The 22,940-nt window shown below is 42.2% G+C and overlaps 1 protein-coding gene across 1 annotated transcript; it reads left to right on the top strand.

The window, feature by feature from the left end:
• Positions 1 to 620: 620 nt before the first annotated feature.
• On the top strand, positions 621 to 22,468 carry camk1da (calcium/calmodulin-dependent protein kinase 1Da). Its single transcript, XM_063905075.1, has 11 exons — positions 621 to 830; positions 9,540 to 9,671; positions 10,258 to 10,332; positions 13,344 to 13,482; positions 13,751 to 13,877; positions 14,576 to 14,651; positions 15,978 to 16,090; positions 16,458 to 16,536; positions 16,632 to 16,719; positions 16,970 to 17,204; positions 17,579 to 22,468. Exons 1-11 carry the CDS (start codon positions 733 to 735, stop codon positions 17,701 to 17,703), a joined length of 1,287 nt encoding a protein of 428 aa, XP_063761145.1. The 5' UTR covers positions 621 to 732; the 3' UTR covers positions 17,704 to 22,468.
• The last annotated feature ends 472 nt before the right edge of the window (positions 22,469 to 22,940 follow it).

Consider the following 22,940-nt stretch of genomic DNA (forward strand, 5'->3'; position numbering starts at 1 on the left):
TTCATTATATATAAACACATACGTTTGATGATAATGGTTTTACTTTATTAGTCCTAATAACAGTAATATATATGTAGTATATTATGAACAATGTAGAGCATCTTAACAAATGTAAATAATGTATTCATGCTCCACGTTGAGTAAATATATAGGCTTTTATTTTGAAAGATCTGACGAGAAGTGATGTTTTGTACTGTGAAATTGACAGCAGCTGTCCAAATAGCTGGAGAGGTGCGAGAGAGAGAGAGAGAGAAAGAGAGAGAGGGGGGAGAGAAAGGGGGAGAGAGAGGGGAAGAGAGAGGGGGGAGAGAGAGGTAGACATCATTATTAGTATCATTATGTTCAGATTCTTTCCTTCATTTTACATGATATGATATTATTGGCACTTGTGTTTCACTGTTGAATTAGGCCTACCTTCTACAGTGTACTGTTGCAATACTGTGTTTTGATATTCCAATAAAGCTTCTTTGAATTTGAATTAGAAATTGAGAGGGCAAAGTGAGAGAGAGAGAGAGAGAGAGAGAGAGAGAGAGAGAGAGAGAGAGAGAGAGAGAGAGAGAGCAGCTGCAGCAGCGACTCGGTAACCTGCAGGGGGACTCTCATGCCCTGCAGTATCCGAGGAGCACACAGTCAGCGCGGCGTCATTGCTCTCATCTCCTGCGGTCTACCTTTCCTGTTTCCCCGCAGCTCCGGGTCGGTCAGTCGGTCGGACTTGGCCGGAGAAGCAGCGCCATGGCTCGGGAGAACGGAGACACCGGTAGAGGAGAGACGTGGAAAAAACAGGTCGACGACATCAAGAAGATTTTTGATTTTAAAGAAGTCCTCGGCACGTGAGTGGACTAACTTCAGTCATATTTCAGTTAAATGTTTATGTATGAAAGGAGTGTGAGTGTAGTATCACAATGATATATTTCTTTGTCTACACACACTGTAACAGGCACTGTGTGTATAATCATTTCTGAAATGACAGTCTGCCAAAGGTTTTCCAGACTTACTCTACAATAATGACATATATTTACACCTCTATTTCAACCATTTATACGTCACATTTAACCTTAACACTATTTATAATCACTATTTCTACATTTTAGAGATTAAAAAACCGTAGCCTATCTATGTCAACCATTTATTTAAAGTCGTTTTCACACTTTAGCTGACTCTAATCAAATTGTAAATTCCCCAAACTCCATATCCTCATCATATTTATATAAAGACCTTTATGTATTCCGGTTGGCTGTAAATGTGTTTAGTAGTTTCTTTTACAATGCCAGTGTGATCTGAATGTGTGCAGGGGCTAGTAGATGAAGTGAGCTACGAGTAATACAGGGCTTTATGTTTTTGGCACATTGTGTAATATTCCTAGAGGGGATGTTCCTGTTGATGGCAGCAGGGAATTCATCAGCAGTAACAGTGTCACCATTACACTCAACCTCTCTTCCTCTTTCACCTATCTCTCCCCGGCTCCATGTTAGGAAATGTCTCCTCTTCGTCTTCCTTCCTCCTTCTCATTGAAACTGCGACAGCCTCAGAAATCTTTGACAGCTCGTCCCAGAGAGAGGCTATGTTGGTGCTGCTGGAAGGAACAAGGGGGGGGGGGGGTGCACAGTCACAGATTGGGATTACTTGTGAAGGGATTAGGAAAGTTCCCCTGGATAGAAAGAAGTTGAATCACGTTGTGTAATGATGAGGACAGAGTGACTTCAATTCACCTGAAATGCACACACACACACATTAGTGTTATTAGAACGTCGGATTACTTTTTCAGTGAGTAGTGTTCATGACACTTTACAGTATCACAGCTCATCAGTGAGGCACATGAGACGGAGCAGGTGTGTGTGGTCTCCCCCCAGGTCTGCATCAGCGTCTCTACTCGATTTTGGGCTGTGTATGGAGCATGAGGTGCTGGGGTTTCTCTATTGGGCTGGTGATGCTTTGGTCCAGGGGTCGCGACCTTGTTGATGAGGTGGTGTAGGATGGTGTGGGCTGCCAAAGCACATTGTATATGATTTTTAAACTGTAAAAGATAAAGCAGCTTTGTTGACAATAGTATGTAAAGTAAACGCTAGTAAATAAGCTGTAAATAGGATGGCATCAACAATTTAAAATACTGACTGGGGCTCATGGGTTTCAATCCTGTCTGCGCTCAATTTACGTGTCTGATCCGCTCTATCTCGCTTATTAAACTCAGTTTCTGATACACTCTCTCTCACACAATCTCACACACAAACACACACACACTCTCTCTCTCACACACACTGTCTCACTCACAGTTAGGATGCAGACTGGTCCAGGACTCGATGATCCGAGTCCTCCATGTTTCAGCCACACATTAACCAGAGCTGCTGACGGATCTTTGAACCTGATGCATCAGCAGATAAGAGCCCTTGGCAGGTGTGTGTGTGTGTGTCTGTAGGGGGAGATGGGGAAGTGATTACTTATCAGCATATAAGAGCAGCTGGTGGCTGTGACTCTGGAACTCTGTGAGTTTTTATCAGCGGATGAGGAAGCAGAGTAGGGGTGAAAGCATCAGCCTGGCCAGCTAAAGAGACACTGTCAGCGAGAACAGTGAAACTAACAGAAATACACACATTGAATTTGTGCATTCAGCAGCAGCAGTGGTGTGTTCAGGTGCAGCGGCACGTGTTAGAATACCGAAGACCGGTCCGAGTTTTACTGCAGTGTGAAATGTTCTCTGTGTCAGCATTTCTGAGCTTTATCTGGACTGACAGGATGTGATGTCACAGATCTGACACTGACCCATCCGGTTTCGTCTACTACCTGAATCACCCAGTACACTGCATACACTGTGTACTGTGTGTGTGTGTGTGTGTGTGTGTGTGTGTGTGTGTGTGTGTGTGTGTGTGTGTGTGTGTGTGTGTGTGTGTGTGTGTGTGTGTGTGTGTGTGTGTGCACACTTAAACACCTCTGTTATGAGTCCTGATACTTTTCCTCAGTGTGTGCCTTACCTTTTGTTGCCCCATCTACTGTGTGTGTGTGTGTGTGTGTGTGTGTGTGTGTGTGTGTGTGTGTGTGTGTGTGTGTGTGTGTGTGTGTGTGTGTGTGTGTGTGTGTGTGTGTGTGTGTGTGTGTGTGTGTGTGTGTGCTTGGTGTCTCATTACCCTCCCCTGGTGCTTTGTGTCGCAGTCGCTCACTATTCAATAATTGAATGCCAGCAGGAGTGTGTCTTATGTGTGTTAAAGGGACATAAAGTAAAGCAGTGGACACTCTTGAAGCTGGTACATTGTGGGAACGTCATTGTGCCATGTAGGGCACGCTGTCCTTAATTGATGCTCCACTTCCTGGCTGTTGGCTCTGTTCTGACTGCAGAGCCCCCCCCCCCCCACCACCACCACCACCTTCTCATTATGTCGTACATCTCCCTGTGTGCCCCCCTGTTCAACTCCAACAGTGTAGTGAGGACATGACAAGTTTCTATTCTTCTCTGATATAAATAGAGTCTTATAAATAGATCTGAAGATGATTGTAGGCTCTGTGACAAAAAACAACAACATATCCACCAGGGGTTGATCCTGCTCAGCGTGACACTTTATGTCACAACAGGAAGTTAAGGTGACAATGGCATGGTTAGTGGTTTTGATGGAGAGAGGATTGTTTTTTTGTGCGGCGTGGGCCTGGTATTAATGTTGCGGTTCTTTGATGGTGATATTAAGAGAAGATATTGCAACTCTTTTAACTATATAATCTTTACTCAACGGCCATATATGAGTTTTTCCTCCCCAGAGCTTTCACAGCATCGTCTCAAGGTCTTCATCAGCAGACAGAGATTTCTTAGTAGGGCGGTTTGACCAAAAATCACGGTATTTTTCCGAATTATAACGGTATCACAGTATTTATTTATCTGCTTCTGCGTTGTTGGTACAATGCGGGGGTGGCTGTTTGGCTAAAGTATTTTTCGCCCCGTAACAAATACCCTGGATCCAGGGTTTGGATCATCGACCTGAAGCCCCCTTTTTCCACTGTATGTAGTGGGACCATGTCTTGTGTTTGTGATTCCATCTTTTGCTTTTCCTATCACCCCTCGAAGAAAGTCGTCTTCTTGACTGAACTTTACTTTAGATGTTTCACCGGCATTGCTTGTTGAAGCAGATCATATTTCCATACATACTTCGCACTCCAATAAATGCTTTCTGTTGAGGTGGTGGAGGGAATTACTTTTGTTACTTCCTCGGGCAACAATTTTAGCTTGACAGAAAAGAAAAAGTCATATCATACAGTATAAAATCCACGGTATTCAGTAACGGTATACCGCCCAGCACTATTTCTTAGTTAGATTATGTGATAACAGCTGATCATTCACAATCAACAATGAAAACTTAGCCTTCATCGTGACAAAATATCCACTGATGACTCAAGACAGGCTCAAATTTGGTTTTAATTTCCATAGTTTTAATTTCTGTGGGTTGTCCTTTTCAAATCATACAAAAGTCCATGTCGTGTTTATCTCAATGGTAATGGTGTTGTTATTGTGGCTTCCTTAATGACTGTGTGGCTGATGCTACTGGTTCATTCTCAGTCACGTTGATACTTAAGTCTACACACTCATAGACAATTAAAAGCAAAAGCAGCAAAGGTCGCTTTTCCTCTAAATATATGCAGTAAACAAAATACTTGTTTTTGTCCTTTGACAGCCCTCCGCTCATCACTGAATACATTTAGTGAGTGTGTGTTTGTGAAGAGGGACTGAACACATTGACACGTGTATCCAGACATCTGAATATTAATGATTGTAAACACTAACCCTTGGCGACACATCCAGTTCATAAAAGCCCCGAGATGAAAGCCAATTTTTTCAGCGCTGTTGGACACACTTCATGTCCTTTGACAAAAATACATATTTTTCAGGGTTAGGTTATGGTAAGGGTTAGGGCTTGCATTACCAATACCATAATAGGAATTAGCCTAGCAAAAATTGGAAAAGTGTAACTCATAATTTACAGTAAATCTACAGTTCATGAGTAACACTTAAAAAAGAATGTGTTGTTATGTCTGCACCCATCATCGGATCAGTAGTAATTTATATTGGTTTAACTAGACGACTAATAACTCACCTGCGTCCTGTATCTTTTATTCACCATTACAACCTGTCTTTTCCTATCACTATCAGATTAATTATAGTGTAACATCTACCCAGATAATATGTTCCATAATATTTGGCAGCTACGCAGGGGTTGGCGCGGTTAAGGCTCACTGTTGCCCATCAGATAGAAAAATGACTTCTGCCGTTAATGGAAGCAGCGCCGCAGCAGCTCCACTGCTGGCCACCACACACTCTGTCTTCTCGACAGGTAATTTAGGACAGAATGTACACACACACACACACACACACACACACACACACACACACACACACACACACACACACACACACACACACACACACACACACCGCCACTCCTTAGAGGCTTTCTTTGCATTATAGCAGACCTACTTTCTCACAGTCCCACCACTGTACTCGGAACAGTGTGTGTGTGTGTGTGTGTGTGTGTGTGTGTGTGTGTGTGTGTGTGTGTGTGTGTGTGTGTGTGTGTGTGTGTGTGTGTGTGTGTGTGTGTGTGTGTGTGTGTGTGTGTGTGTGTGTGTGCGTGTGTGTGTGCGTGTGTGTGTTTATCTGGCAGAGCTTTGCCCAGTTACTTTCAAGTTGTCCTTGAGCTAAGAAACTGATGCTGCACACAAACAAACATTTTGAACTTTAAAGGCCAAAAAGGAGGTTGTGTTACAGTTAAAGTGCTCTGACTCAACACATGTTGCCATAATGTTTCAGCCAGCATTCCCCTTCCCTCCTTTCATCCTGTGTTCAGCACTGCTCAAGACAATTTTAGATATTTTGAAGAGACACAAACAAGCTGGATTGCAATTTCTCCAATGACAGGACGATCATGGTGGTTGCTCCGGTAGCTCACCAGGTAGAGAGGCCCCAGAACCCTTTGCTGCATCTCGACCCCTCTCTTTCACCCCCTTTTTCTGTCCAAAAAAAGGGGGGAAAGACCTTTTTACAGACATTTGTGGGTACATTATTACATGTCACTTTTTTTTTAATCAGAGCGATACAGATACACTCAATACTGTTGACAATCCCCACAGGAACAATTTGAGATGAAGTATCTCGCCCAAGGACTGAAGTGGGGATGGAATCAGTGCTCCCCTGATCCGAAAGATTAGCGCACTATCCCACTGAGCCACCACCTCCCACGCCTTTTCTTCAACAATGTCAAAGCACTTTTACTAGAAACTAAATTCTGAGTAACTGGCGGCCGATTGAGTCATGGGGTCTGCTCCACTATTAGGTCATTCGAAACAATAATAATCCATTCACATTTCAATCAAACAGCTGACGCTCCTAGCCACAGTTATTCCTTATAAGCTGTTGTTGCATGCCTTTCACTCTGTGTAACGTTCGAGGCCAGCCACACCCTGACGTTACTTCTGCTACTGTTAACTTCTCTTGTGTCTGTGTGTTTGTAATCTATTGATTGGAGCCTAAATAATGACAACTAAATCATCTTTGATTATGTACCACAGTCCTGCTAACACCTGGTGTGCCCCCAGGTATACTGGATTAGCTGATGGGAAAGTGAATGCTAAGATCATTCATAAGAGAAAAACAAGTGTGAGCATGTGTGTGTTTCCGTTTGTACCGGTGCAACAGAAGCCAAATCATGACATCACCTTTATTAGAGTCGGTTTTGTCACGAAACTCTTAAGCAAACATGAGGCTCATGGAGGAAATAGTGCGTGTTAACTGTTATTTTCCACAACCAGGGTTGGACTAAGAGCTACATCTATGGCTTGTAAGCCCTTCACTAACTCTCTCATTCATGGGAAGCTTTTGTTACATAAGATCATGTTATAATTCTTTAAAACCGTCAATCTCTAAGTTGGAGTTGTGCCAAAGGGGTCGTCTGATATCTTCTTTTGAATGATTATGATTTAAAAAAGAGTAACACGTCTTGTGTATTTACTAAAACATTGCTCTTTCACAAATACAGATGTGTTTCCTAAATTGATGAATGCTTGATTTGGGTAATCAACAAGGTTACATCAAATATCAACTGAAACTCATAAGTAAATACTGATATGCAATATGTGGGAAAAACAGGCAAACATCCCAAAACTATTGCAATAATCGGGATTAGCAGAATTTAAAAAGAGTTGAGTTGAGCCTTGGATATCTGTTTACAAATGGGCTTTCGATCAAATAGAACATTTTTTAGAAGATTGGGTTTTCCGATCAATGGGCCCTGAACAATGGGCAGTCCCCTCTCTCAGGTCGGATATCATGCAGACTTCCTTCTCATCCATTTGTCTCCTCATCTCCACTGCGTCCACACCAGTAATACGAGCAGAGGACCTCCAAGATGTGAGGTTGTGTCTTTTAACTCCAGCTGTTGAAGAAAAGAAGATAAAGGCAATGCTGTTTCTCTTCTTTCAGATATTTGTCTCTGTGAACAGCTGCCTAAACAAAGCTGATAAGAGTGGGGAAGCAAAAACAGTCAGCGTGTCCGAAAAACAAAATACAGAGCTGATGTCAAATGCTGAGGGGAGCTGCAAGGTCACTCATAATTATCTGTGGGTTCCCAATCATGGGATTGTACAGAGTCCAAGCACGACCCTGCACACTGTTTCCATGGATCAATATAAACAGAAGGGTGGTCAGGGCTGTTGCCATGGCAATCCATACCTTAAAGGCTGTGCATTTTGAACCATCATTTTTCTTTCTGTCTAGTATAGTCAATATTCTTTTCTACTAAATCGTTAACAGACACAAAAACCACCACAGAGGAGGATTTAGTATTTTGTCAGCTGTTTAAAATAAAGGCAGAGCTCAAAACAGGGGGGTAGGCAGTGGAAAAGAGCCCATTTGGGCCCCCTCACTTTGTGGCCCCTGGCCCGATTTGGCCTCGTGTGTTAGCTTGGTTGGTTTGGTACTAGTTTACAAATGTTCGCATGCTAACATGTGACACTCAGCAGTTGGACATGGCAGACATTAATCATGCTAATAAGGAGCAGGTTAGCCTTGCTATTGTTAGCATTTTTGCCACGCTGATATTAGCATTGAGCTCAAAGCAAGGCTGTGCACTCAAACTCATCATCAGATGACAATTTGTCTTGTCCGCACGCTGGGGATATTCAGTGTCTTGTTCTGGGTCGCTCTGAATAATGATAGTGAATCGTGTTCTGTATATCAGATCTTGGCATGTTGTTGACATTAATCCAGAGCACTGTGTCAAGTCTTTTTGTATCATTATCATTGGACGGCGACTTGATTTTATCCTAGCCTGCATGTTCATATTCTTCTGTTAATCTTTAATGTTGTCCTGCAGAGATCTGCATGCAGGTCCCATCTGTTGAGGCCTGGCTGCTGGAGCGGAGCCCGCTCTTCACACCATATGGACAATGGCTTGGATGACAGTGTCTGGAGCTTTTTAAACCAAATTCTGCTTCCTGTGTCTGTTCTGTGGATGTTCCCTCTAATCATTTAGAAGATTGTACAGACATTTCCTCTCAATGCTCTCTCTCTCTCTCTCATCCTCACATCCACAGTGAGAATACAGACTATAATTGGCACTTAATTGCTGCTGTGGCAACAGTGCTATCTAAGCCTACGCACTCTGCTGCTAAGGCACGAAGCGCACACCAAAAAATTAGGAGGAAGACACGCGAAGAAAGAAAGCTCTTCAGTGTTCTGGTGACAAGCTGTGTGTGTGTGTGTGTGTGTGTGTGTGTGTGTGTGTGTGTGTGTGTGTGTGTGTGTGTGTGTGTGTGTGTTTGTGTGTACACAGTTGTGCACAGTGATGCATGAGGACTAGAAAGGAGTTGACAAAGGGCTACAGATTAGATTTGGACGGGAGGATGTTTGTGGTTCAGCCATATCTTGTCGGAGACGTGGTCACATTGTGCACTTAGTGAAATAATACAACTGATCTACGCCATTAATACCATTTCCAAGCCTGGATCTAGTCATTATTTTCAGTTCCTTGGCACCTGAACAAAAGGGCGTTAATGGATTTTCTGGGAACTTACTGGACTGGTGTCTGCGTCACTTACTTGTTATTAGCATTGGTGTCACTTAGTGATACAAAGTTGTGTTTCAAATTGTGCTACACATTGTTGAACAGTGGCTTTACCATGTGGTGGTAGAGTTTCGATGGTGTTACACAGTGCTACCCGGTTGTACAGGTGTGACACCGTGTAACATAGTTTTTATGCCTTCTTGTTACACGTTTTTGTTACATATTGGAATAACCCTGGCTACAGAAACTAATTATAACCAAAAAGTGAAGGGTTTAAAGTTACATTCCAGTAAATGCGATACGAAATCACCACAGCACTTTCTGCATGAAGTGTCTGGAAAGATTTCATGCCCCGTGTCCTTAAATAGCCTTTATACTTAGAGAATATCTTCAAATGACGCTCCTTGTTTGATCAAGAACCAGAACGGTGCCAGTCTAGGATGGAAGGTTGTATTATCCAAACGCTAATGTTTGTGAGTCACGTGACTTATCTTTTTGTGTCGACAGAGGAGCATTTTCTGAGGTCGTCCTGGCCCAGGAGAAGCTGACGAGCCGGATGTTTGCGGTGAAGTGCATCCCTAAGAAGGCGCTGAAGGGGAAGGAGAGCAGCATCGAGAATGAGATCGCCGTTTTAAGAAAGTGAGTGGTGTTAGAAAAACACACACACCTAATTCCTGGTAACCGGGGAAACAGTGTAACTCAGCGCACCTAGCCCTGTTAGGTACACACACATATACACACATTCATTGTATCAACCCAACACTCAAGGTATCGCTTGAACACAGAATTACTCCAACACAGAAGGAAACACCCTTATCACAGTGTGGTTACCATGGAGAAACAGCAGAAAATGCAGAGGACCTATTATGCTTTTGGGGGTTATTGCTTTTCATCTAGTGTGTTTTATAGGTTTGTGTGCATGTAAATGGTCTGCAAAGGCTAAAAATCCAAAACTTCCCAAAACAGTGAAAATGTTTGCTCCAGCACAGGCAGTACGAGAAAAATAAAGATCTTTTTGAACATTAAAGCATGTGAACAAGTGACAGTAAAGGGCACAAGATACAAATATGAACCTGAAAATGAGCAAAATATGGCTGATTTTATGTGAAAGCAAAACCTTTGTTGAATAATCATTACGATTCATAGTAATTAAGTTCACTTAATGTGGTATGGAGTAAGACTGGTTGCTGCTTTTTCTTTCAGTAACCTTTTTTGTCCTTTGCAGGATCAAGCATGAGAACATCGTGGCCCTGGAGGATATCTATGAGAGTCCTGACCACCTCTACCTGATCATGCAGCTGTGAGTTCATCTTTAATGTCGTTATGAAGCAGCTGATGAGCACACAGACCCCGAGTGATCGCATGTACTTCAACATACACTCCACAGGTCCAACCACATAATTCAAGTTTCTCACCAGACACTAACTCTTACAGATTACATTTGAACACATCATGATAACGTTATACTGAATTGAGATATATTTTGTAACTGTATGGAACCTCCAGTAACTTCAGCTTTTGGCCTTCTTATTTTCCGTGTGAATGTATTGAGACTTCAGTCAGGAAACTCACTGAGGAACTATGCTTGGCGATTATTTTCTGTCTAATTTGGAAAATCAATGCACTGAGCGTGCTTCCTTCCCTCCCATCATCACGGCTTATCTTATATAACTTCACCCGAAGGGAGGAAATCAGGCCGCGCTATGATGACATTCGATCAGCCAAGCAGGCTTTGTATCGATGCTGATTTGTATTGTGAGTGTCATATTAGAAACAAATAAAAGCAGTGTAGACAGAGACTGGCTTTACCAAATTCAGAAAAAATAGTATTGCAGCATTTGGGGAGGACGAGGCTGTCATCAAACCACAGAGAAGACATGTCTAAAGGAAAAAAGGGATATGTTTGCTGGGCACTTCTTCACTTTACTTATATTAACTGTTCTTTGCTGAAATTGTATCATGACAAGATGGTCAAATGGAATGGTCATTTTACCATCAGTTTTAAATGATTTTGTTCCATTTGTTTGTATTTTCTTGGACATTAGTCAGTTAGCATGCTAATTTTGGTACATGTCTCTGCAACACACTATTTCGAATGCTCAAATTCTGGCTTATTTCAGGCATTGCACCTGATGATTTATAGTCTGTGGAAAAAGCTTTACGGAGGTCCTTTTACAATCCTTCAGCCTTCTCTTTGAGCTGTGTGTATGCGTGTGTGTGACATTGTGTTCTTATACTGTATGTGTGACCTTTTGTGTCCTCCTTCCATTGTTTTTTTTGGACTTGAGTTAGTTTAGAGTCTCCTTGCCTCAAGGATCGACTGATCAAAGGTGTTTCTGACCTCACAAAACACGTTTATGGCCATTACTCAAGAATTCAGACACTAATTATAAAAATGTCCTAGAAATGTCTACATGTATGGTGAAGTGATAAGGTGATGCGATTTGGACAGACATGGACGTTAACTTAACTGGAGGCATACAATCGTCAGGTTTTAATTCTACTTTGTGTGCATTAAATCCAGCCCTGAATCCGTTGTGTGTGTGTGTGTGTGTGTGTGTGTGTGTGTGTGTGTGTGTGTGTGTGCGTGTGTGTGCGTGTGTGTGTGTGTGTGTGTGTGTGTGTGTGTGTGTGTGTGTGTGTGTGTGTGTGTGTGTGTGTGTGTGTGTGTGTGTGTGTGTGTGTGTGTGTGTGCATGTGTGTGTGTGCGTGTTGGTTTTTGTCTGAATGCCATGGTCTTCTTATGCAACCATGCTGGCTCCTGTTTGCCATGTGTCTGTGTATGTGAGATTGTGTGCATGCGTGCGTGTGTGTGTTCTCATTACCAGACAGACTGCCTCTGAAACGGAACAAGTCGCTGGCCTCTTTGAAGAGGAAGGATTAGCAATTAATTCGGATCTCTTTTTTTCAGAAACTTCATTAGAGTTTAACTTCCACATGCTCTAATCTGATCTGTCTCCGTGACGACGCCCCACAGACATTCCATGCAACTTCGAGCGTGTGTTTGGGTGGGTGTGTGTTCCTCAAATTTTGAAGCACAAAGTATAAACCTGCAGTAAATTCTACAAGGCAGAGGGATGACTTCTACAAGGCTCCTATTAGTACTACTAGTTAATTGACAGCGCCTGCTACTGTGTTGCTGCAGTTACTACATGCTGATTACTTGTGTTTTCATCTTTACACTTCAGCTTGTATTGTCAAAAGCCGACAGAGCCCATTGTATGAGGGTTTTGGATGAGATGTGAGGTTTGGCTCCAGCAGGGGGCGCTCTGTGTCAGTGCATGCTGAATGAACACCTGAACAAGTAATTTCATGCCTCTGGAGTCATAAAACATAACAGTATCTATTAGAAGAATCTGCCCGAGGGGAGGAATTACAGATGAACTCCTTCATTTGTTTCTTTTGCATAGAGACGCACTGCAATAACTGAGAATATTAACCAACTTGGCTTAGCTTTATCTCCAGAAACAGATTTTACTTTGAAGATTAAACAACATGCACAGTTTCTTCTACAACATTGTTCATCATTTCCCTAGAAAAGATGCTGCAAAACAGCAGTCTGATCAAAAATTGCAATTGTTTTTCCTTACCTTGCGTGTGTTTCATATAGAACGGTGTTATTCATTTCAGAACATCTTGAAACACCGTGAAACCTTGAAACCAGAACATCATATTTTAAAATCAGGACATGAAGGAAGTATAGCTGCAAGAATTATGTTTGGGAGAATTTCAATCATCTGTTATGAACTAGTCTTATCTTTAGGTGTAGTAGAGACACACACACACACACACACACACACACACACACACACACACACACACACACACACAGTGGAGTGACTGCCAATACACATACACTAAATAACCCAGTGATTTTTGGTGAAAACATGTGCTCCACTTCCTTTATCACATGCAGCCTCATTAGGCTGCCCCTACCCGAGGACCCCCACACACTGCTTATTAACTAACTTTAGACACGTTTTCATGGGGGGGGGAGACAGAGTAGAGTAGTAGAAAACCAAAATACCCAAGTATGAAACCTAGGAAAAAGTGTGTGTGTGTTTGTGAGATTTAGCCCATGGCTCACACAGTCTTGGCTGGGGACACCTGCAGCTTGTGAATTACCAGTAATCTCAATCCAGTCACGTTTTACAGGTTACTGGCATAAGTGTGTGTGTTTTGCTGCTGCTATTTTTACTCAAAACACCTATTTGTATTAAGAACATTTCGACTTTTCATTGTGGAATGTGTGTGACGGAGTGTGTATATGCATGATGAGCCTTATAACAAACATAAATTCCCTTTGTGCAGGGTGTCCGGTGGTGAGCTGTTTGATCGAATTGTGGAAAAAGGGTTCTACACGGAGAAAGATGCGAGCACGCTGATCCGACAAGTCCTGGACGCTGTGAACTACCTGCACAAGCAGGGCATTGTGCACCGAGACCTGAAGGTACACACAATTATACACACACAAACACACACACACACTCCCAATTTTAAAACACATACTGCAGCAATTCTAGGTCAGTGTTAGGGTCACTATCAGCTGACGGGACTGGTCCAAGCGGCCTCCGTAAGAAAAGTTGCGTCTCTTTTTTTTAATCTTGTGTTTATGTTATCAGTTCAGACTTTGATGTTTGAAATATGTGACTAAATTACCATACATTTAAAACCCAAAAATGAAATAAAATACTTGATTGTCTGTCTTTCTTTTCTAGCCAGAGAACTTGCTGTATTTTAATCCCCAAGATGAGTCAAAGATCATGATCAGCGACTTTGGTCTTTCCAAGATGGAGGGCAGTGGGGATGTCATGTCCACAGCATGCGGCACGCCGGGATATGTGGGTAAGGTGCTCAGTCTGTTATCCTTGTCTTGTCTTTTTTTCTTACCTGGAAACAGTCGAAAGAATGTAGGTTTTGTGCGGAGAGATTAAGTGGTGGTTGAAAATGTGACGCCTCTTGTCACACCAAGATCCATCCCTACACAGCACACATGTGAAAGCTGCCGGATTTCACTCCTTTTCTAGTAGGGAAGTATCAACAGCTTTATTTTTACTCTTTCAAAACACCACTGCACACTCCACTGTTGTTGGGTTTAAATAATACATGTAAACACACAATAGTGGGCCAACAAATTCCTCTGGACCTGCACCATTCCAACATGTGGAGAAACCCAAAGCTAGACATTAGCTGCTAACTGGTAGCGTGAGACAAGAGAAACACCACTGATTGTACGAACCTGCAGTGGAAAACTGAACATTAAATGCTTAGTTTGGGTCTTTTTCATGCCAGGATAACATTTTAGAGCCATGAGAACTTGGTAAATTGTCCCACCTTGAACCAACTTACATGTGATTTTAATTTGGATGGACATGGAGAGTCAGCACATTTTCTCTGGGTCCAGGCTCATTAAACAGTTACTTTTTCATGTGAAAGTCTAATAGGAGTTTTTACTGGACCTCAAGCACAACCCAGATTCAAGCTTGTAAACAGACATCCGGCTACTGCAATGGAGTGACATGCTCACCGTTTCTCCCTTTCAGCTCCAGAAGTTCTCGCCCAGAAGCCGTACAGTAAGGCAGTGGACTGCTGGTCCATCGGAGTGATCGCCTACATCCTGTAAGCTAACAAATATCTTCTTTCTGTTATAAAATCACACAGTACAGCCCCTGGTTTCATCCTCGCTCAACTGCACACTTTCAATTGGTGTCGGATTCACAGGAAGCACATGAACAGATTATCACATTGGCTTCACACATTACAGACTTCTGCTGCTTTCTTTTGCTGTGAAGTCAATACACTGACTGTGATCAATCTGATGTGTGCTTTGGAAACAACGCTTTAAACACTACAGTAACTTCTGTAATATTACTTTAATGACTGATGATGATTTCTGACGTTACTTTAACAATGTCTCAGATGCAGGCTATCAGAAATGATTCATATCCCTTTATGTTATAGGCTCATTTAGAATTTGCGCAGATATTTTGATACATGTGTTATATTAATTAGATCTATCATAAGCAGATATTTATGCTAAGCTACTATATGCTAATGTAGGTGCATGGAGCCTTATCCCCTATGCCATACCCCAATGCCCTTACAGGTCATACAGCTCAACCTGAAACACCTGTGCTGCTCCCACATGTGCATATATTTGTATATTTTCCTGTCTGTGTGTGTGTGTCCACCTGACAGAGACATGAGTGTGAGGTCAGATTTGGGGTCAGAGGTGAACAGCAGGTTAATACGATGCAGAGCGTGCGACGTGGCGGCGCACACACTGTGTCTGACGAGTCTGTGATGTGTGGAAGGACGGTCTGTGGGTCACACATCATTTTTTAATATTTGTATTCATATTAACCTGTACTTTATTTTAGACACTTGGGTAACATTGTGTTTTTTTATTAATCTCTCGCCAATGAAGACACTTTGAATTCTTAGCCCAATTAGCACGTGGATTCATGTGAGCTTTTAGCTGCTGCTCAGGTGGAAAGATCACATCAGCTAATCAGCCATGATAATCACTGTGTGTGTGTGTGTGTGTGTGTGTGTGTGTGTGTGTGTGTGTGTGTGTGTGTGTGTGTGTGTGTGTGTGTGTGTGTGTGTGTGTGTGTGTGTGTGTGTGTGTGTGTGTGTGTGTGTGTGTGTGTGTGTGTGTGTGTGTGTGTGTGTCATTTTAATGAGTTTTTAGCTAAATCTCTTGGTGCTTCCAGAAAATTACTTAATGCGTTGCAGGTGATGTTGTTGGTTGTTGGAGCAGCTTCAGTTCACACTTGGAAATCCGGCAACACTGGGAACACTGTTTTTTTCCAACTGACTTGTTTTCAGTCTAATAATTCAGTCATAAATGAATGTTTTCAAATGAGTGAATTCAATACAATTCAATCAATATAGACATTTATAAGTAAATCCAGTTGATAAAGTGTTTTGTGTTGTGTTCAGGCTGTGTGGTTACCCTCCGTTCTACGATGAGAACGACTCCAAGCTTTTTGAACAGATCCTGAAGGCGGACTACGAATTTGATGCTCCGTACTGGGACGATATATCAGACTCAGGTGAGACTGCCTCCAGTGTGTCTGTGTGTGGGGAGGGTTTTACGGATCTCTGCTATGTTGGTAAAACTGCATAAATACACGTTATACAGACATTCATGTTCTCCAGAGGTGGAATTGTGCAATCTCCTGTATTTGCAGTTTTGTTGAAAATGGCTCAACAACTATTGGTTTGATAGATTTCTTACATACCTTCATGGTCTACTAACTGAGATGAAGACCATGGTAAAGAATATAGCTGCTAAACATCCTTATGTAGGTTAACATGGCTCGAAGTATGTAGCATGATTTCTTTCACAAGGCTCTTTCAAATTGGCTTGATGTTTGTGTCTGATGTTTTATGGCCCTTTCAATACTTTTTTATTCTCAGCGAAGGATTTCATCGGCAGTCTGATGGAAAAAGATCCAGACAAGCGTTTCACCTGCGATCAGGCACTCAGACACCCCTGGTGAGAAACACAGAAAAACACAAAGACATAACATCGGTAGTAGATGAACAGGGAGAAATGTTGAGAATTTGTGTGTGTGTTTCTGTGTGTTTTAGGATTGCTGGGGATACAGCACTCTGCAAGAACATCCATGAGTCAGTGAGCCGGCAGATCAGAAAGAACTTCGCCAAGAGCAAATGGAGGGTTTGTTTACTCAATTTAATTTTTTGTGGGTTTAGCTCTATTGCAGCAATTTGCTCCAGTACAAGTCCTCAAACAACTTTCACTGTTCTTAGAACATTAATGACTCCACCACCATAAGGCTAGGAGTACTCTTCTTTATCAGAAGAGGGCATAACACTTTCCTTAAGAACTGCTCCTCACACAGTTTGTCTCTAGCTCCAAATGGTACATCCAGCTTTTTTATATCATCCTATTTCGTTTGTCTCTCCAGCAAGCGTTCAATGCCACCGCCGTGGTTCGGCACATGAGGCGGTTGCAACTTTGCAGCAGCATGGGAAGCAGCATGGACGCCTCCAACCTGCCGACCAGGCCGAACCAGACGCCCCGGCCGGTCCAAAGCCAGAGCCAGCCAGCTCAGAGCCAAAGCACGGGCCAGGCGATGCAGAACCAGAGCGCTAAAACAGCCGCTAGCACAGAAAACAACGTAGCAGCTCCCCACAAGGACAGTGAGTGTAATTCATTTGTATCAGTAGCATCAGACAGTCCATAGAAAAAATGTGCAATAAATAAAGTTAAAGTTTTTGAAACACGCAATACATTGACTTGAGGGGACAGGGAATGCTCAAATGCTAACTCATTGCCGGTTTCAGGACTCGTTCCCGCACAACCTCAAATTAAGGCAGAGTGGTTGAGGGTAGGCCATTTGCTCATACCTCACAGCCTAGTTTTGGCAGGTATGCTAAGAGGGCAAATCTGGCTCTGCTAAATTGTATATTCCTCTTGTACCGTGCCAGAACGAAAGACAAAGTAACTGTGATGAATGAGGCTTAGCTTCGCCAAGGGTCAATTTACAAAAAATCCTGCCAACTTCCTCTCTCAGATGCTGCTGCACCGGTCACTCCCTGCAGTCTGGCGTCTGCAGCCTCCTCTCCCCCTGCCGGGGCAGATCTGACCCGTCAGCACCCCACGGTGGTCACCCCCCCGATGCTCACAGAGACCAAGTGACGCCAGGTCCCGCGGAGAACTAGCTGGGAGGCCACAGCACTGTGAGGTAGAGAGACAGAAAGAGACGGAGGAAGACTTTGTTTCTCCCTCTCCTCACTGCATTTCCCCCAGCAAGTTCCCCGCCCTGCACCCTGGAGAGCAGAGGACTTTACCTCCACCCCCGCTGATACTGTATGCCCACTGCTTCCCCACCAGGACGCCATGTTGGATTCCTCCAGCCACAGCAACATATGGCGACTGACATTACGAGGATGTTTGGAAGCCCAGCTTGGATTGGTTGCTGGTTAAGTATTTGGGGCGTCGCTGGCACAAGCTAGAGCCTTGATTGTTGGTTTACGGTGCGGGCCGTGTTATCACATTATTTAACTTCAAGTTCCTTTTTGAATCTGGTCTTTCCTGCGCCTCTTTGTTTAGCCTTTTTTCAAAATATGGTATGAGTGTTGACAACTGGATTGTTTTATTTTATATAATTGCTGTAAATGTTAAAGATGGTATAAGTAATTATTCAAAAAGCAAGCACATTATTGTCAAATTGATCTTGCGACTTTGGTCTAATTTCTGTAAATCAACACTACAATTGGCAGCGGAATGTGACCTGGTGACTGTGTGTAATTCAGAGGCTGATAGGTCTTCTTAAATCATTTTACTAATGTAGCAGCTAATGTAACAACTATTCATTCATGTCAAAAAGCTACATATATCATCTTTAAGGTGTTTTATATGTCCTTATGGGCATTTTTGTGTTTGTGCTTTAAGAAGTGCTTTAAAAGTACCATACGACTGTTGAAATGTGGAACCATGAGTAAGCGCTTTATGTACACTACTATACGTTAGCTTGGCCTTCCTTTACAGGCGGGGCAGTAAAGTTTGAAGACAGCCACAAAACACATGATACTTCACTGACTATGTCCCACATGGATCCTCAGAGTATTTGACCTGTGTGATGAAAATCCAAGATGGAGAAGCTGTTGGCTGCTGGTCCTGCGCCTTCTAGAGAAGCCATGATATCACCCTTTAGCATCATCAAGCTGCACCCAGTTCAGAAGTGCTCAGGGAAAGCTGTGACTGCACTGTGAGCTGGTGCAAATATATTTCCTGTCTAGAGTTTTTTGGTCCAGATACGGAGCCATCACAGTTAGGATCTGTGGCTTACGTTGTTAGCTGTGTCCTTATTTCAGTACTGTAATGACTCATCATTTGAATACTGTATTCAAACTTCACGTTTAGCTCCCTTCGCATTTGCTCTTTGCTCACCGCTTGTTTGGGGCCAGAGTTGTATGGTTTCCTCACCTGCTAGCTTGCACTGCTTAGCACAGCATGTAAAAAGGTCAGTGGTAACCTAAACTGAAAGTCGAAGTCATTTGAAATTTCAGCACTGCAACATTTTCGAGCAATGAGCATTGCCATAGTTGGGCGGTAAAGCTCACTCCGTAGAAACACACAGGCTAGCGCAGAGCCATTTTACCGCTTGTCATCTGAAGACAGCTTTAAACTTGGGCTTAGATGCTTCGACCTCTAGACTCAAAGGTGTGTTTTACTCGACCCTTGTACACAGCCTTTTTTGTCCATTTTTTTTAGTTAATAACTCCCTGAATCCTGGAACAGCGCAGCAGAGCTCTTTGACAAAATTGGACAAAACTACCAAAACAACCGTAAGGATTCGTTGGTTGTTGCTGTATGATCCAACAGCAGTTGTTGGGAAGACTGGTAAGCATAGCATAGTTCTCCAAATTAAATTAAATGGTCCAACACAGGCAAAAGTGAAGTATTTAGATTCATTGCAAGTAAAACAAAAATGAATGTATCCTTGACACAGCTCATGGTTGCTAGTAGTTGCTGTTAAATGGATCATTAAGTTTGACTGACTTTATTTTGAGCTGTTTTTGATGGAGCTTTCTCCTGACTCCACAAGCTTTCACGGTCTATGGTTACTGGTGGAAATTTCCGTCAAGACAGAACTGTACAATGTTGAATGCTCACACATATCAGATTGTCATGATGCAATTCTTCTGATCCCTTTATTGTGAAATGTAGCCAAAGACCAGTGCTAGAAACTAAGACATTTGGTTTGTTCTACTGGGTGAATTGGCGAATACAGAACTAGTCAGATATGAAGCTGTTCGAGACTCAAGTTGACTTAAACTAAGGGCTGAACTCCAGCTGCAAATGAATCTGGAGAAAGATGTTTTCACTTTGTTCCCTACTTAATCTGTAGCCATTTACCTTTTTTTTGTTTTATATACACAGAGAGCTGTTGCAAAGTGCTTATGGCAAAAAGACAGTAAGTCATTTTTGGCTTGTTGAGTCATTGAGTGTGACCAGAACAAACTATGACAAGACATTTGTGAATGCTATCCAATCTATGTTTTCTTCAGCACCTCCTCACTCCAATACGCACTGCAAGGACAATTTCGTTCTGTTTGATCTTCTGGTCTTTCTCCTGTCTCCCAATCTGTTATTCCCCTCTCCGTACCCTACAAACTTCCTACCCCATCTGCAGATCTTAGCACTTAGTCCTTTGGCTTCTTCTTCTATCACGATGAGACATACATATGGAGTTGACAGGAGACAAATCCTAAAGTCTGTCAGCTTTTGGTCAAAGGTTTAACTCAACCGTCCCTTAATGTGCATGTTCAGTAAGAAACATGAATCTACATTACTTCAGGGGTTAGCGACTGTCAGTCACAGTTACGGATAAAGCTGACGGCAACACACGTCTCACCCTGTCATTCATGCGGTTTTGTGAGAAGTTTTCACAAAAATAATTGATCTTAATTTAATTTATTTTCACAAATATACTTCTACTTTTTTTTATTATTGTCCAACACACACACGAGATGTATGCTGTCGAACATACATTGTGGATCTTGCACTGATATTGATGCAAAGACACATTTGTTTTCCTCATCCAGTCAAAATATAGTTTTAGTTCAATAATGGAGTTATTATTGTTTTACTGAGGGGAACTTTAAACCATGTAAGGGCTTTACTTATTATGATCACCTTATTCATTGTAACCATAGACAGTAAACACCCCCTTGATTGCTATGCATTCTTTTTTACAGTGTGTCGCCAAATATTTTGGGGTAATTAGGTTCAGGAAACTTCAGCACCTATAGTTCAAAAATATAAAGATATTATTATTAGGGAATAAAGAAGTGCATTATTATTATTGTTTCTGAATGACCTCCATTTAAAAGTGTTGTTCGCGGTTTTCTGTGGGGAAAAAAAAGATATTATAGAATGGTCAGCCAACACTGTAAGTATATGTTTCTTTAATGGGAACTGGACATTTGAGTTACCAACAGAAAGAGGGTTCAGTATAATGCTGCTCTGGGGCTTTATGTCTGCTCTCTCAAGTTTCATGAATGAATCTTAACATGTAAAAGATGCTACTGTAAATAGATTGTGAATATGAATGATCATTTTCAAGATAATATTTACCAATGTTTTGCTGTTCAGGCATGTGAGAGGGAGTGAGTGTGTCGAGGAAAGTTGATTGTATTCTCAATAGAATGTTTAATGTTAAAATAGGGTCAGTCTGCTGTCACTTATACTGTCCCACATGAGACTGAGAGCTACACAGTGCCGCGTAACGCCATCACTGTTGCAGCATCATGTCAGTCATCAAGTGAAGCATCTTTAACTGAACTCAGGCTGTCATATCTGCCATTATAAAGGAAGAAATCCAAAGCTGTGACCGACTCAGACACACTGTTAAGGAGGAGCGGCGCTCGTCCACCCTTTCGCCTTTTTTTTTTAAACAACACGCTATCACAAAAGATAAAAAAACACAACCATGCGTGTTTGCATAATCTTATATGCCCTTGTATGATGTTAGTATCTGTATTATGTTAAAAGGTACACAGGTAGAGATATCCCAGTTCATCTAGCAGCAGAGTTTCACTTCCACAAACAGTTTCCATTGTTAGAAATATTCGGGCTAAATAGCATTTATCCAGAGAACAAAATGCTGCTTATCGGAGCGAATTCCAGCTGATTCCCTTCATACATGAATGACATGGAAAGAAAGTAAATTATTAATTTTCATTGTAATTGTATGACAGGGAATATTGCCTTTTCATTTATTCATGACATAAGAAATGACTAAATTAACTTACCAAGGACATGACGCTATTAGCTTGTATAGCTTAAACTGGGGCTTCTTAGCTAGCCGTTGATGTTATGCTGAGGTTTACACAGTGAAATATATTTGCGAACTTCTACATCTGAACCTGTATTGAAATTTGACAAAGATGTTACTTATATGTAGGTTATGCGAATACTTGATAAAGTTGGTTGCCAAATGCTTCAATAGTCACAACATTGTCTCATAGCGTTAGAGTCGCTAGGTTTGTTAGCTGTTATGCTAGCAGCTGCTAACGGAACTAGTGAGAGCAGCTCTACCTCTGAAAACTGTGTGTGGGACTAAAACTTGATACATGCTGCTGTGAGGGACCCTGTGTCTCCCTGTGGGTTTCGTGTACAGAGCCGGCGTATTGTATTTACTCTCTGCATGTGACCACAATAAGCTCCCATCTTGTGCTTCGCCGTCACTCAGACGACACCCTCCTTCCTCAGAGCGGGCATCGCCTGCGGCACTAATTGTGCTACGATGTTGATGAAGACGACTCTTTGTTAATGGGGCTTGTATATCAGATGCCTTCGACAATCATGTGCACATATCAAAGTTACCATGATGACACAGGCCAGAGCGACTGATTGTGTTTGTCTTTGTCCTTAAATAAATCCTGAATGGTCGAAACATGACTCTTGATTTTTTAAGGGTGGTGGGGGTGTTTCTCCCGCCAACATCGCATCCGTTTCAACTGCTTGGCCGATTATACTCAACTTTACTTCTCCTCCAAGACCATCACACCCAGCACCCACTCGACCCTCACCTCCTGTCTTATGGAAATCAAATCATGAACTTCCTTTCCCTTTCTGTATTAATTCTGCAATTCTTTCAGATAGTTTCTGGTCTTTAGCCATATTTCCTCTGAAATCGAGTTGTATTAAGCATTGGATACGCATTGGCACCTGCAGTGTTAAGATACAGTTCTTCCTCTACCTGTTTTACTTACATGCTAATCTCTGTGAATGCAGATACGGTAGGAAACAGGACAATATTTTGGTATCAGAAGAGTTGTGCTTTCCTCAAGGGGCTGATTATGTGCCAGAAGAGATGAATGCATAAGTCTCCATCGCCTTTTGTTTGGCTGATCTGTTTTCTTGCA

Source organism: Eleginops maclovinus, chromosome 17 (genome assembly GCF_036324505.1).
Source record: "Eleginops maclovinus isolate JMC-PN-2008 ecotype Puerto Natales chromosome 17, JC_Emac_rtc_rv5, whole genome shotgun sequence".
In the NCBI taxonomy this organism is placed as follows: domain Eukaryota; kingdom Metazoa; phylum Chordata; class Actinopteri; order Perciformes; family Eleginopidae; genus Eleginops; species Eleginops maclovinus.